General features: G+C 40.6%; 1 protein-coding gene across 1 annotated transcript; it reads left to right on the top strand.

The window, feature by feature from the left end:
* Positions 1–236: 236 nt before the first annotated feature.
* On the top strand, positions 237–9,058 carry RAB33B (RAB33B, member RAS oncogene family). Its single transcript, XM_085313230.1, has 2 exons — positions 237–671; positions 7,203–9,058. Exons 1-2 carry the CDS (start codon positions 423–425, stop codon positions 7,644–7,646), a joined length of 693 nt encoding a protein of 230 aa, XP_085169356.1. The 5' UTR covers positions 237–422; the 3' UTR covers positions 7,647–9,058.
* The last annotated feature ends 7,334 nt before the right edge of the window (positions 9,059–16,392 follow it).

The following is a 16,392-nucleotide window of genomic DNA, read 5'->3' as shown; positions in this document are numbered from 1 at the left end:
CGCGCCGCCAACGGTCACCCGCGTCCTCGCGGCCGGGCGGCRACCCCCGTGCAGCACCGCGCCCTGCCATTGGCCCAGGGGACGGCGTCCCGTGGGCGCGGCTAAGAGAGGTGGCGGCGGCGGTGGCAGCGCCGCGCTCTCGCGATACTCCGCGGCTCGCCGCCACAAGCCGCAGACGTCACCGGCCGCCGCTGTCACTCGCGGCCAATGGGAGTGCGCGGGGCGAGCCCCGTGACGTGGCGCGGCCGTTGGCGGCGGCCGGCGCGGGCACGGGCGCGGGCGCGCGCTGCGGGCAGCCGTTTCTCCACGGGGCGGCGGTTAACGGCTCTGGGCGCGCGCGCCCGGCGCGCGGAAGGGAGGAGGGCGGTAGCGTCCCCGAGCTCGTCCGCCCGGGCCCCGGAGAGGGCGAGCGGGCGGGCACGATGATGGCAGCGGCGGCCGACTTGGAGTCCTCGCTGGAGCTGAGCTTCACGGGCAGCGGCTCCCTGCCCGGCGGGCTGCCCCCCGCGCGCTCCCGCATCTTCAAGATCATCGTTATCGGGGACTCCAACGTGGGCAAGACGTGCCTTACCTACCGCTTCTGCGCCGGCCGCTTCCCGCAGCGCACCGAGGCCACCATCGGCGTGGACTTCCGCGAGCGCGCCGTCACCATCGACGGCGAGCGCATCAAGGTACCGGCGGCGCGCCGGGCCCTCCCCTCCGCCCGGCTCTGGCTCCGGGGCGGATGGGGGGCTCTCCGCACCCCTGTCCCCCTGCTCGGCGCTGCGCACCGCGGCCGAGACCGGCTTCGTCGGCTGTCGGCGAGCTCTGCCCGCCGCGGCCTAGCGCTGGGCTCCGTCCATCCTGCGGGCCTCTRTCCTCCGGGGAGATGCGGCTCTGCTGTTAGCTGGGTCGGGCCGCGGGGCCGCTCCCCACTGCCCTCCACGGAGAAGGTGACCCCCCCCCCCGCCTGCCGGTCCCTGCTCAGCTGCTCTGCTGGGGGAAAAAGCGGGTGGGAGAATCCTGCCTTTGGGCTCCAGCRTCACTATACACAGCAGCAGGGAAACTGAAAAGCTCCAGGAGGGGCAGGTCTGGGTCCTGCTGGGCTGAGGTTGTCAGCCCCTGGACAGCTCTGTTTTGCACATAGTGCTGCAGGCAGCTGCTGGGGCTGTATGTCTTTGGCATTAAACATCCTAGTGTTCACCGCTCCTGTGCCACTCACAGGTGTAGTGCTGTATTTTGGGGCTTGTAGACCCACATGGCATGTCTTCATGCTCTAGAAGTTCATTGAAGTTGTGTCACTCAGCCAATAGACTCTGTTTTGGCTTTATGTACTCTGCAACTTTGTTCAAAACTGTGTTACCTTGCCTGTATTRGAATTGGAAATACTATGAAGATGTTCGTGGTGATGAAAATTTYCTACTGTTAGGCAAAACCTTTGCTCAGCCTTTGGCAGGTATTACTCAATAGCTRCTCTTTAACTGCTGCTCTTGGACTTTTAGGTACATCTCTTCYTTTCTGGTATTTTAGTGTTTGCTGTGTCTGGCATCAGCAGCTTGTTGGCTCCCAGAAATTCTGCTTCTGTGTTTTGTTAGGAATTACGCTTCACTGGCTTAACTTTCAAGTCAATGAAGTGATGCAGGTGRCACTGTTCTGAGGCATACTGATCTTATGACGTTATAAAGAGTTATTATAGTGATCATCTGAAATATTTTTTAAGGGAGACTACATGTGTCACACACAAAAAATCAAAGGCAACGTCAAGAAAATGAGGATGGRAGGAAAAGACCAAATTTGTGTATGGGATAGAATCAGTTTCAAAATTCAGAATTTTTTATGTGGAAATTTAGGGTGGAAATAGAATAACAAATTGCATCCCATTAAGAAGTAGAACAGTATTCAGGAATGAAATGCTGTGTCAATGACAGTAATGTTTTGCATCTTTTTTTTTTCTTCCAGTTTAAACTAAATTCAGTGATTCAGTGGAAAATTAGATGTGAGGAAAAATGTGCCTTTACCTTTAAAGGCAAACAAAAAAGCTCTGTAAAGCAATTAAAAAAATACATGAAATATGCCTCGTTAGCGTGGAAGATATGTGAACACTAGTGATGATCCTAATATTAATTTGCAAATTAAACCACTACTTGCTTACAAATGCAGTTTATTTGTAAGCAATAATGTAGTTTAAAAACACGAACTTCTCTCTTTCTGCTTACATGTTACAGTTTGTTTCTAGGAACTGAGTTTAACAGATGCTTTAAAAAGAGAGAATGTTAGTCTTGCAATTGTAATTATGAATATGTTATCACCAAGCTTTGGAATTACAGCTGACAGTCATATAGTTGAAAGCTGTAGTCTGTACTTGCCCATTTACTGATTAAGGAAATTGTGGAAGGCTTCAAAGTCTTTTTGMCTTTCTTTTGGATTGTTTTCACTCAATATCTTTCTTTGTAATTAAAAAGGAAAACTAATAAGTGCCTTTCTGTTATTCCTTCCCTTTCTAAAACTAATAGTRCTTTGGTTGATAGCTGAGATTCTGTACTCTTAGGTCTGTTGCTATCTGTAACTAAAGAGAGAACCTCGTGAGGACATCTGCTTGTCAGCAGCATCTTATTGACTGGCTTTTTCACTGCCTCTGGATTATGCCTTGGCTTTGCTGAAAAARGTGGAGAAGAATCTAGCTTGGTCCACAGTTCTGAGATGCTTCACACAGGTGTCATTATGTTATTACGTATGCTGTGATAGGTGGTTTTTGCTGTGTTCTTGAGAATGTTGCCTGTTGAATATCCTAGTTTTGGTGAGAGAAGCGGAGAGCTGAAGGAGACTCTTTTCAGACACTTTGTTTTCCAAGAAGTCCTGTTTCAACTTTAAAAGGAAATGTTGGGAGGAATGCTATGTGCCATCACACTATGTACAACCTCTCTCTCTCTTTTTTTTTTTTTTAATTTGGCACCTCATCTTTACCTTGTTTGTGGCATCTCCCCAGCAATGCCTGTTGAACCAAGAAAGAGAAGCTGTCATGAGCTGAATTGCTTATCTTCTCCTGTTGTTACTGTGCCGTGAAGGACGTACTGAGTAGAGGAATGTTCCCTCTTGCTTTGAAGGAAAGCATAAAGCATTAATTAGTGACTTCTCTTTCTCTCTTGTTCCCTCCCTGCCTCTGGCAGCTGGATGGTCATTCTTGTGCTGCTCCAGTACGGAGCATTTTTCTTGCAGCTGGAAAAACGCTGTGTCACTGGCAATAACAGAGACACAGTTCTTCTCAACAGGGGTCTCCCACACAAGAATTTCTGTAATTCTAAGATAAGGAGAAGTGTATTCTTTTCAACCGTTGTCTAACTGATTCATCTGAAACTCTAGTGGTTRGATGTGATGAATAGAAAATTGTCAACATACGATTTTTTACTAGCTTTTGTTCTTCCTAAACTGGTGTAAAACTTAACAATGATGTTACTCCTTTGTGACCCACCTTAAAAGAGCAAAGGCTGCAGGTGAAATACAAAGGAGAAAGTCCTCATGGCATATTCTGCACTTTTGAGCTCTTCAGATTCAAATTTTCTTTGCATCTAATAAAAGGAAGCATGTTTTACCATTTTAACTTTATTAAAAGCCAGGTGTGGTTTTAGCAGTATGTTATAAACCATGCATACTGAGGCAGTCCTTGTTTAGAAAACAGTCTTTCTAGATGCACAAAGAAGGAATCAGAAGGTGGGAGGTGATAGCTGTTAAATACTGGTTTTTATTCCTGGGAAATGTGATGAATGATTCTGTCCTAAGTTTTAGTAGTTGAATGTGCTGTTAAACCAGACTTCTAAAACGCACCTTTTAAAGGGCTGTTACCTCTATCACATTTGAAATGAAAATGTGCTCCTTGATTGATGGTGTTTGAATAATAGGGAGACAGTGATCTCTAATGTGAATTCATCAATGCACATCTATCAAAGTGATCATCATYAGTGTGTGTTTTTCAATAGGGCAGATATCTTTTTGCCAGGCAGTTTTCTTAGCCAGAAATGGAAAGGTGTGCTGAAGTGCATCTGGTAACAGGAAAAAGAAACTCCCAAAGTATGAAACTTTCAGTGCTGGAGAAAGATTTGTCTCTTCATGCAGTTTATGGTTTCATGCCAATAATACTAAAATTTTAAATTTGAGATCATATATCCAAGTTTGAAAGCCCCATGTAAATAAAATCTAGGTAAATAAAATATARTTTAAGCTGAAATTAGAAGCTATGTAAAGCTTTTATTTAATTTCYTTTTTTTCTAACCAAGCTTGGCAATAACCTTGTGTATCTCTCCTTGACCRAACCGTGACTGATTTCTGCTCTGAGTGAGGTGGGGAGAGAAGTATAGTCTCAGATTTTGTAGCTCTCTATGAAGATGAACTTCCTCTTTAAATTAGATTTGATATAAAATTGATATAAAATTAGATTTGATATAAGATCATATACTGCTTGGTTGTATGCTGCTTGAGTGTAAAGGTTACCTGCCTGCACGTCTTTATTCTCTCTTTAACTTGCTGTATTCCAAATTAATGAAAGTCCTGCAGAAGTCTCTTGACTTTGTGATGTTTTATAAGCACACGGAACTAAGAGTGTCTCTTATCTGGATAGGTGAATGAATCTTATCCAAATTGAAGTGTCTATACTTCATCTGGGTATCTAGGCTCCCTTTACAAACCATGGAGCTGCAGTCAATTGTGCTTAGAGTACAATACAATTGGCAAAAAGCAGTACGTGCTCTAAAATGAGACGATCTGCAATTGACTAYGGTTTTCTTCAGTCAGAGGCTAGGGTGACTTGCTCAGATACCAAAACTGCTTTGTAAGCGTCCAGTCATTCAGATAAACCCCAGCAATTGTCTAGTTATATGATCTGGTGCTTGTGCTACCAGATAATTCTTTTGTTAAATGACAAAGTTCTGTGAAAAAMCAGTTTTCTCCTTTATTTAAGTTGGAAGGCTGTTCCATAACTTCACTAACTTAATGATTAGGAACTTTTCTTTTAATTTCGCATGTACATTTGTTGTAGCTAATTGATACATCTCTTTTGGCAGCAGAAACATTATCCTTTAGCTTAAATAGATCTATATATAGAGATAAGAGTTCTATTTTCTCTTAATCTGTTTTGCTCGCCATTTTTTCCTGTTTTTCCGTTAGTACTCTCCCCATCTYATTTCCCTAAAAGTGCTCAATGGAAGAGTAGACTGCTCTGTAGGAAATTTTTAAGACTATTGACAACTTTTAAGATTATTGGCACTAATCTTGTTTTTTTTAGTAATTTTAACGACCTTCTTAGAGCAGTATCTGTATGTTTATGCATCTGTAGAGCAGAAGTTGCAAATGACTGGGCTAGACTACATAATCCAAACTGTTCTCATGTACATTCTATGTTCCTCTGATCAAACCAGTAAAAGTCAATTCCACCTGCTAACATCTGAATTTTTCTTTAGTATGGGTGATCAAAGTTGAATATAATATTAAAGAAAAAGTCATACTATCCTGAARCATCTTTCCCTTGGCCCTATCACACTTGTGATTCATAACATCCTGTGATTTTATTAGTGTATCTGGATTGTCATCCACTTCAGTTATTTCTGACTGATGAGTCCCCCACTTACAGGAAAGGCCTTTTTTTATTAATCACAGTTCTCGACACCTTGCATCTGATGCTGTTCAGTTTTATTCTCTTTCTGCTATTCCAGCTATGAGATGATAGGCTAATCCTTCTCTCTGTCAGTGAAGCATCCTAGCTTCTTACCATCAGCAGATTTCCTTTGCACRTTTCCTTTTTTATCTCAAAGTCACCGGTAAAAATGCTAAACAAGATAACTTAAGACACTTCTGATTTAGAAATAGATATACTGAAACATTTGGATCAAAGGACTACAGAACGGTGGTCGGGGAGAATAGTCTTCATCAAAGGACAATACTAGCTATGGAATAGATTGTGGAATATATTGAATTTTAAATCTTTCTAAGAGTTCCTGCTCAAAAGTTAAAAGTCAAAATATTAATCAAAGCACTTCAACAGTCAGGGATCAAACCTTTAGAACAGAGAGGAAGTTAGGATTCAGCCTTGACCCAAATATCAAATGTTAACTTTAAGTGTTAACACGCTAAGGTGTATATGGTGTAACCATATGCTAATTTATTTGTCAGCCTATACAGTTAATTGTGGGTAAATTGGCTCWGACTGCTGAATATTGCAGTTGCCTCTTTCCTGAAAAGCTGATTTCTTAAATATTACCACATTCAATAATTGCATGATTTTATAGCGTATCCTACACATCTGAGAACTCTAAGCTCTCATTCTATCAGTGATTGATACATTTAACATTTTTGTTAATACCCTAGTCTTTACATCTGCTTGTGCTTCAGGATAGTTTTATCTGGATCTGAGATGTTTGAAAGTTTTACAGATTTAATATTTTTTTTTTTTACTATATAGTTTTGTCATTGACTGCATAGACTTTGAATAAATAYTGATATTTCAGCCTATTTAGGACAGAATGATATATACCTGGAAAGATCAGTATCATCTTAAATTAATGTAAGGCCTTTACTTTTTTTTTTCTTTTATGGCTGCTTATACTTGTGTAACAGCAAACCACAGTATTGTCCTAGCTTAATCATTAAATAAGTTTAAGGTAGAGATTCATAGGAAGGAGAGTTTGATTCTAATAGATACACTACAGATACAGATTTTTGTGCCTTTTTTTTTTACATTTTTTTGTTCATGTGTATTTTGATTTCTTCTTACCCTTGTGGAATATACCACAACTGGCAGTTTACTGGATGCTAAGTACAAAACTTTGAGGAAGATGTTATTTGTGGCAACAGAAATTCATGTCAGCTGAGAGCTGTGCTGAGAAATGTRTGTTACTGTTTCCTCAAATAAAAACTGTATTGGCTAGATTTCAATATTTGTTTTCGTAAAATCTTACAAATTATCTACTCTAGTAAACTTTCAGAAATTTGTATTAGTGATTAAGCCGCATCATAATTTCTTCATAGCTTCAATTGTGAGCAGATGGCTCAGAAAGCAAAACTTTCTGAAATTGTTTATGGGAGAGCCACAGTTTTCTTCAGCACAAACTTTTCAATATGATTAATTCAGAGGAGTGAATTTGTGAGTGATGTTCCTAGCTACAGATGATTTACATAATTTTCCAGCGTGAGTAAAAAAGCTGTTCTGCTTTTTCCTCTTGTCTTTTGCCTTTCAGATTCAGCTATGGGATACAGCAGGCCAGGAGCGCTTCAGAAAGAGTATGGTGCAGCACTATTACAGGAATGTACATGCCGTTGTGTTTGTGTACGATATGACAAACATTGCCAGCTTTCACAGTCTGCCATCGTGGATAGAGGAATGCAAACAGCACCTTCTTGCCAATGATATACCACGGATTCTTGTTGGAAATAAATGTGATCTGAGAAGTGCTATTCAGGTACCTACGGACTTGGCCCAGAAGTTTGCTGATACTCACAGTATGCCATTATTTGAAACCTCTGCCAAAAACCCAAATGACAATGACCATGTGGAGGCCATATTTATGACACTGGCTCACAAGCTTAAAAGTCACAAGCCATTAATGCTTAGTCAACCCCCAGATCGCAATGAAATACATATAAAGCCTGAACCAAAACCTGCCATGACCTGCTGGTGTTAATTCAYGCTATTTATTCAGCTATCACCTTGTCTGTTTGCATATGCTTTAAAATTGTGATCTTGGCAAAGTTCCAGRTATTGGTAGCAGTTATAGCAAATCTCTTCCGCACTTTAATGTGTTTTTTCTGGTGTAGATGTGCCCATCTCATCTTCTTGCACTTTGTAATGTACTTTCCGAATTACTGATTTTTCACTATAGATATACAGGAAAGTAAACTTTGAAGTGAAGTTTCGACAAAGCGGTTCTACTTGAGCTCTTGCTGCCTGAGATCATTTTTGTCACTTGTGGTAAGGTTATAAATAGTAAGCCTATTTACTAATTTTTTGGGTTAGTATTTCATTGGAATAATGTTGGAGGAAAAGTATTCTGGGACAACAGTTAACTTGTTTTTTGAGTCACTGATTAGGGTGATTTTTGATATCTGAAGAAATTTGGTGAGTGCTAGCAAATTACTAAGCAAGTACCTTTTATTAAGACAACAACAACAGGGCTGTGAGATAAAGATTGGGCTGGCAGTGAAGTGCATACTGTGAGCTTTAATGCCCTGTTGTTCCACTGTAAACCTTGTCTGTTTCTTCATGGTAATGGTAAAGTTGAAAAAYTTGTCCCTACCTCCAGATAACTATTTAATACTTACAGCTTCATTATTTCTTCACAATTAGCACGTAAGACTAAACTATGCATTCCTTCTTACGGAAATTATTGTAGCATAGGACTTGGGAAAATTTGAGATTATAATTATCCATGGTTTTTCTGACCTAACTAAAACTTCCGTGTTCAATGAGGTCTTACTTGTAAAGATGCTGTATTTARGCTGAGTATCTGAGCATAAAAATACATAAATGAATTATAATTTGAGTGAAGCTGGCAAAAGCATCCTGGTTTTCAAAGGTAAGGTTTCCAGAGGATATTAGTTATGATGGATGTTTTTAAATATCTTGAAAAACCTAGCTTTTTTTACAAATCACTTTGATTACATTTTACGGATGGAAATGTTTAGGAGAAAATGTTACTTCTGATGCCCATTGTGAAATATGAAGTTGTGCCTTAGTCATAGAAAATGTAAAGGCCACCATATATTAATGATCCATATTGTTCTGCACCAGAACAACTGATTTGGAGGCCTCTGGTCCACGCAAACAAGCTCAACTACAGGCTTCCATCGTTGAAGGTCAGTTTGCTTGTGTAATGGTAAAACAGTACCTTCTACTTAAAGAAYAGGGAATATGGGAATTCTTTAAAACACTTCTGAATAAAAAATCAAGTCAATTTTGAAATATGGAGAAAATCTGCACAGGCAGATCATCTGTTAAAAATTTTGGGCTAAAACTTGCCTCTATGGTATTATGGATTTAAGTTGGGCATCCTGGCATTACTAATAAGAGTTTTTTGTTTGGTTTTGTTTTCTGTTTTTAATCAGAAGAGAGAAACTGCTTTTTTAGAACTATCCTCCTCTGGATTCTCTTGTTTGCAACTATTTTAATTAAGTTCTCTTGTTTGAAGGTCAGCTTTTGTAATGAAAATGATGCTAGGTTGCACAAAATTACATAAAAGAAAATGTAAGCCATAGAATTTAATCTATGACTTCATATGCCATGATGGAACAATATTTTTGTGACTTAATCTTCAAAGGAGTTGAAATAAAAATGAGGATTTTTATTTTGTAATGTATGGTGTCTGCTGACTGGAAAATAAATGTAAGGGCAAATTTAGAARCTGCCATTCTAATGATTACAWTAGAAATAATTAAATTATTGAAACRAGATAACTACTATTAAGCTATTAAAATCAGTACAACATAGTTCAACTGAAAATAATACTGATAAAAGGAAAAATGCATTGACTTTTCTCTTGATAAGAAAGAGAATTCAATTTGGCCTAATGTAATTAGAATATTTAAAAWTTTCTGAAAAAAATACTAAATATTTTTTCTCTATAAAGCTACTATGACTGAGACAGTAATTTTGTTTATGCAACATTGTAAAAGGGAATTTTTTAATCCACTCTCAACCTTAAATGACTAAAATTTGGTTTACAAGCCTTTCATGAACAATCAGCTCKTTAACACTAGTGTCCTTAATGGCTTTTTTTTCTTTTAGAAAAGAATTGATCTTCAATTTATTTGTATAGTATTACAAATGAACGTGGTTTACAGTCCTCTTGGACAGTTTATTTTTCACTCATGCCCTTAATCCTTTTTTTTTCAAAGGGATCCACCTTAAGTATTTGTATAGTATTAAATATTTCAGCAAACTTTCTAATCCTTTTTTATTATTTTTTAAGATAAGAAAACAGAATGAAGAATTCTAAAGTCAGTCAGGTTCGGGGTTGAGGTAAGGAAATCATGTAGACACAATGTTAATGTTAAATTTGACATCAAACATCTGTAAATCTGTTAAATTTTATATGAATTATTCACAATCTGTAAATAAGGGCCCTTGTGTTACTAAAGTTGTGTGGAAATGTAATCTTGTGTTCAGCACAAAGCATGTTTTGATGGTTCTCCCATAACCACATGGTTATTAATCCGGAATCTGATATTCTTCCTGGCTTTCAGTAGCAATGTTCTACCCACAAAATTKATGTCAGAAGTAATGAATACTTTGCATATGTATTTTCACCTTACCAAATTGTAAAGTTGGGCTATTTTGTATGTGGGCTTGTGGGAGGAGGGGGGGGTGCAATCCCAAAAACCTAATAAACTGGCTTTGCCACAAACCATTGTCACTTGTTTCAGTAATTATGCTAGAAATTATGACATCACTTCTTGATAAAATCCATAATAAATTACAATAAACAAGGAAAAAAAACAGCCTTTAGTTTTTGTTTGTCTAGACAGTAATTTTGTGAAAGACTGTCAAATACTTGGATTATTCTCAGTGCTTTTTGCAGTGTATCTCAGTTACTTTGGAATATCTGAAGCGTGCACCTGATGTTTCAGAGTATGTTTCAGAGGAGTCTTCTCCATTACTCTTCTCCTAGTCTTGCCYCGTGTGCAGGAAAGCTCTTAACTTCACTTACACCCATGAAATCTTAGTTATCTCAAAAGGTGGTCGTATAGTTTGCATGCACACGCAGCCCGGCAAGAAATCCATTCTGGCTGATGTTAAGCTGGTTTTTGGTAAATGTCATAGCCTTTTCCCCTGAAAGACTGTCATCACATACATATCACACTGTTTGTGTTATCACAACTGTTCCATTATGTTCTTCTTAATCCACACTTAATAGTGTACTTAAAAMAGCTAAACACCTTTTAGAGATGTTTTGCACCTTTAAAGGTGATTTGCAATCATCACTGGTTACACAGACTATTAATYTTACTGAATGATTAAAATAAATGCATTTAGTGAATGCATATGCTTTATGTTTCGGGGCTCTGGAATGACGATTGAAGGCCTTCATAGACTACCAACAGTGTGTTGCAGTTGTCAGTCCTTCTCTTAGCATTATTTGCAAAGCCAGTGTGAATCTATTTCATTAAATTACTTAGGAAATGCTTTCTATTTAGGAAGGCAAGAGGCTGACATACAACATCAAGATGTGTGTTGGTATACATACATATACTTTSTCTGTGTTAGGGTTTTTCTGTCATCTTCAGCATGAAGCTACAGCTAAGAATTATCAACATAGATAAGTGTGCGGATTTTTTTTTAATTGTACTGTAATGTCCCCCAACACAAAACAAAACAAACTGTCAATAAGGAGTCTGAAGTAGGTTGTCATTGAAGAATTTTAAAGTTATATAGCTTCACCCTTGTCATTTTTTGCAGCTTTATAAACCAATAGTTTAAAAAGACAGCTTTYCATAGTTGATAAGAAAAGATGGGGAGCCCCCATGAAGCTGGTATTTTTCACTTTAATGTTATTTCATCTCCAAATATTAGCTTCATGCTCTAAGAATTAGTAAGCTCTGATTTTGATCAAAAAGAGAGTAATTTGGGAGTCCATACAAGAATTAGAATGTGAGCAGCCTTGCTTCCTAATCACACTTTGGCTGGTCGCACCTTTGTCTGTAACTTAAAAGGCTTTGCCRTACGGAAATGGCAAGCCTGTCCATCAGAAGAAGCATCAGTAACCATTTTCTCTCAAATGTAAAGACAAAATGGTAAGTAAGTACAACACTTCTCTGTGGTTTTCGTTAGCCTTGAACCAGAAGTTGCTGGGTTTGTGTTCATCTCCCATAACAGGGGATCGTGCATCTGGATGGCAGCTACYACATTTTAAAGCTGGTCACAGACTGTTGTTCCCTTTTTCATCCATTGTTGTATGAATTAGCACAATTGTCACCTTTTAATGGTAACCTTGCACTCGAATTTTCACTGACTGATCATCTACTAACTTGCTGCTTTTACAGCTTAATTGGAAGTCATGTTCCTTGCTCACTTTTGGTGAATATTTTCAGTTCCAYTGGCATACGTAACTCTAACAGTCTTTTTCATCAGAGTCCTGCTTTCAATGCCAGTGACCTATTTTTCATAGTATCTTGACACCCATATAAAAAGCAGAGCCACATGCCATTTTAAAGTAATTTTAAAATGGCAGTGTGTATAGGAAATCAGATAATGTGCATCCAGAGTCAACAGAAATCAGACAATCTTAAATTGTATCTTGTGGATAGCATTAACAACTAGCATTATTATTGGAAAAACTGAACTGCTAGGTCTGTTTCTTAGTTGTAGACTGAACAGACTGAAGTCAAATAAACGTGTAAGGAAGAACAAATCTCAAAGTCTTATTTCTTCATAATGTGCTTAACAAATATTTTGGAGTAGGTTGTGGGTTTTTTTTTTGTTGTTGTTTTTTGGGGTTTTTTTTTTGAGGGGAAGGGGAAAGGGTCTGTTCACCCTGCAAGTTGCAATGAGGACATGAGGACTCATACAGCTGAAAGGAAGCACCAGTGGTGTAGCGTTGCTAGGGGGAAGTAATTGCTGCTGCTTTCCAGGAATCGCCTGGACTTCACTGAGCCATGTACACATGCACACAGCTGCAAAATCAGAAAGGCTGACAGTGTGTTCAAGAACATACTTACAGGCAGCTCCTTGCAGTCTGGGAAGGTGTTTCCAGAACCTGAGGAAAGGCAGGTAAAAGCTGCCAGTACACCAAAGATGGCGATGGAAGTGCATAATCCTGCTCATTGCCACTATTATTTAAATGTATTGTGTTTCCTGCCTTTGTTGAATCACCATTGGTTAATGAGAATTTTGGGTGATAGAAAACTTAAGTAATAATGTAAAAGGAATTTTCCTGGCAATATGAGTGACCATTTAAAAGGCTCATAATCCTCTGTCATTCACCCTCCTGCTTTCTCACCCCTGAAAAACAGCACAAAATTGATGTAACCTGACTGAGGCTGAGGGACTCCTGGAGGGCAGGTGCACCACAGTCTGGAGGAGGTGGTGTGAGGATCATGACGAGCTGATGGACGTGGTTACGACTACAAGCTTGGCAGCAAGGAAATACAGTCTTSAAGTAAGCAGTCTCAGTACTTGTTGTGCCTCTTTGAATGGCTTGAGGTGTTGGGAAARAGGTCCTCCCTCCCCAGTTAAGAGCAAAAACACTCCATGGTGCCTCCAGCAATGGCAGCTGTAGCAGCCCAACCTGCCAACAGCAGAAAGAGCCCTCAGCACCCAGGCAAATAAAACCTCCCTACCACCACCAACCCCCTTTTTTGTTTGTTTGGTTAGATATGGGTAGCAGAGCTGGCACCTCACTTTATGATCAGCCGTATGAGAGCTTATATTACCACAATCAAACAGTCAAAAGAATTGGCCTGCTCTCTTCTCCTAAACTAATTACATTTCCTCTGACATCCATGTTTGTTTTTTTAAAGAAAGAACTGTGTTTTAGCTTTGTTTCCTTGCCCATTTTGAAACCCGTAGGGTGCACCGGGGGTCTCATGTTCTGTTTTTCCATGAAGTGATGGTGGAGCCTGGAAACAGGCATGCTTTTTCTCTCTCGTGGGCAAGTAGCCGACGATATGGATCAAGCCTGTCATTTCTAGTGCAGGCCTGTGGAGCTGGAGATACTTCTAGTTATCTGTATTTTCTTCCCTCCTCCACCTGTTTTTAACTGTATAACATTGTGCTGCTAATGTACAGCCTGCCAAATGCTCTTAAACTACAATACTCAGTCTTCAGCAAGGAGGGGGAAAAAAATCCCAGGGCTACGGAAAGAAGCTAGCAGGTTACAAATGCAAACAGAAATACGTATTCCCTTTGGCTCCCCAGGTAAACTGGAAGTCCTTGCTGTGGCATGTTGGGACTTACTTAGAAACGGCTACGTGGGGTTAAGAAGAAGCCACCCATGTTGACGGAGGAGAAGTTTACTGTATGAGGGTTGGGACTCCAAGCTACAGCTGGTGGGAGGCGGTGAAAGGGTGCGCTGTGCTTGCCCTGCGCAAAGTGTGGCTGGAGCCGCCCGCTGCCGCCGGCGCCGGCACAGGCTGGCTCGAAGGCAGGGGTTAGGCTGGCTTTCTTAGCTGCTGTCCTGTAAAAGCCTGGTCATCCCGTGTTGGAAAATGCAAACGACTCAGGAACATGCAAAGCATTGCTGCTGTTGTCTTTTTTATTTTATTTTTTTCCCCAACCTTCTTTCTTTCGTCTGTAGGCCTCAGCCCCTGGTTGCTTTGTTTATTCCGGGAGGGGCACGCAGTGAAAAAAAAAAGGTTAAGCTTACTCTGAAATATATGCAACAGCTTGCCATTCACTTCAAGCTATTTTTAACCCCCTCATAAATTGGAGGCAGTGAAGGGCTGCTGGCTTCATCAACTGAAGATTCAGCTGCAGAGAGGAAAAGGAAAAAAAATTGCTAACTGGTGTGTATGTGTGTGTGTGTGTGTGTGTGTTCAGTTCCTGTATGTGATTATTCATCCTCATCATTACCATGCAGTACTAACTTCAGCTGCGTGAGTATTTCAGTCACTGTGCTGCTGCTTTTCACAAGCACAACGTTGGCAACCGTTGCCACTGGTGCGCGCGTCTTGCAATAATTGTGCTTTTCTTAAATGGCAGCAGCATTGGAGGCTAAAAGTAATGTGTTTCCAAAATTTCAGCTTTTACCATATATGCATATATATGTATATGGAAAACGAAGCCAAGAACCTGTATGTATATGCACACATATTTCCGTGGCACGGGGTTGAGGGTGCTGGTGGGGCAGCTGCAGAGGCTGCGGGGGCCTCTGGCCCTCAACGAGCAGCACCTGGACGGCGGCTGCTCCTGGGAGTGTTGGAGAGGCGCTTTGCACCGGGGCAGACGGTTCACAATGGTTAGTTGCTAAAAGAATAATTTTTTCTTTGCTTTTTTAGCAGGGTGGAGGGTGGGGGCTCCCGAAGCCCCAGGCCCGCAGGGCAGTGGATGGCTCTCGCTCCTGAGCCCCCGCGCTGTGGGGCTGGGGCAAGGGCTGGGCAAGCGAGACCGCCCCACGTAATCCTTAGCCAGCCAGCGGCTGGTTTTGTGGGGCAGGGGAGAGGGGACTTAATTTACCTGGGCTGGTTGACTATAACCACTACCACTAATACTGAGTAAAATCAATGTGACCTGCATCTTTAAACATTTGCAGTGTACAGAAGTCAGAAGACTAAATATAAAAAGAAACTGAAGTCTTTTTTCTTTTTTAATAATAAAGCAACATATATATGAGCAAGTACAGGTCAGTTTTAAAATAAATCTTAATGTGTCTGATGGTGCCCAAGCTGTAATTGGGAAAGCAGACATTGTTGCAACAGCTTATGAGAGCACTAGGCAAAGTGCAAGTGAAACTGGTTTATGGTGGTGTTTCAGTTAGACTGACCTGAAGATGTGCAGGGCAAAGCTATCGATTTCTTTACAGAAAACCTGCTGAGGAAGAGTAGTAAATGTCATTTGCTTTGATAGGCTTTCCCTCCTCAAATAAAACTTGTTAAGCCTAAGTACTAACCACCACTTGTATGTGCTAATAATAGCCTTGGAGAAGAAATCACAACAATAATTTACGCAATCATCATCTGTGGCCAAAAAGTGTATGCGGTACTCTGCATACCTACGTTGGATTTTCTGTTGACTGTAAGGAAGRAAATAAAACCTTCCTCCTTACAAGTGCAGGCTGCTACCTCTTTCTGGTTTTGGACCGTGCCTTTGTTCTGATTAGTGCCACTGTTGTGCTTTCCCATCTCTTTTAAGGCTCCCTTCTGCAGGCTTTTTCACCAAGCAGCTCTCTAATTTTGCATGTATCATCACAGGTGACTGGAGAAAGGAAGCAATCAGCCAAAGAGGTTCATACAGGAACCTGCCAGAACAGAGCCACTGAGACCAAGGAAAGGCTTTGGTGAGAAACTCTCTTTCTTTTTGTTTATTAAGATGATAGATAATTCTTCTGCTGTAAACTAGAACCTTTGTGTAGTAAATAGCTTATATATTTTCTCTAATAAGCAGGAAGTATGCATTATTGGAGTCAGTTCCCACATCAAATATCATAGACCAGTTTGTTTGCTTGTACTGAATTTTGACTTAAAATCTAAAAGTGCTTCATGCCAGAGCCGACAGGTATGGGGGGGGGGGTCTCGCAGAACTGTGATTTTTTTTTAAAAAATCATTTATTTTTTTTCCTCTTTTGGCTTCTCACTGCCTTTTGCTAGCAAAGGGGACCAGGCTCGTGTCCAGCAAAGCTGACTTCCTTCCCCTGCCCAACCCTGAACCCCAGTGTTCTCACCCAAGCCTGGCAGCTCTGGGTTATGAGACTGGAAGTGAATTTACTTTTTTTTTTTTTT

Source organism: Rhea americana, unplaced genomic scaffold (assembly GCF_003343005.1).
Source record: "Rhea americana isolate MKP2758 unplaced genomic scaffold, rheAme1 scaffold_38, whole genome shotgun sequence".
Classification (NCBI taxonomy): Eukaryota; Metazoa; Chordata; class Aves; order Rheiformes; family Rheidae; genus Rhea; species Rhea americana.
Note: the sequence above shows the minus strand (reverse complement) of the source record. Positions and strands in the feature narration are given on the sequence as shown.

Excerpts from the sequence above, each read along its gene's own strand:
- RAB33B (XM_085313230.1), top strand. The coding sequence starts at position 423 with ATGATGGCAGCGGCGGCCGACTTGGAGTCCTCGCTGGAGCTGAGCTTC. Across the intron at positions 672-7,202 it reads TCGACGGCGAGCGCATCAAG|ATTCAGCTATGGGATACAGC; the intron begins GTACCGGCGGCG and ends TTTGCCTTTCAG.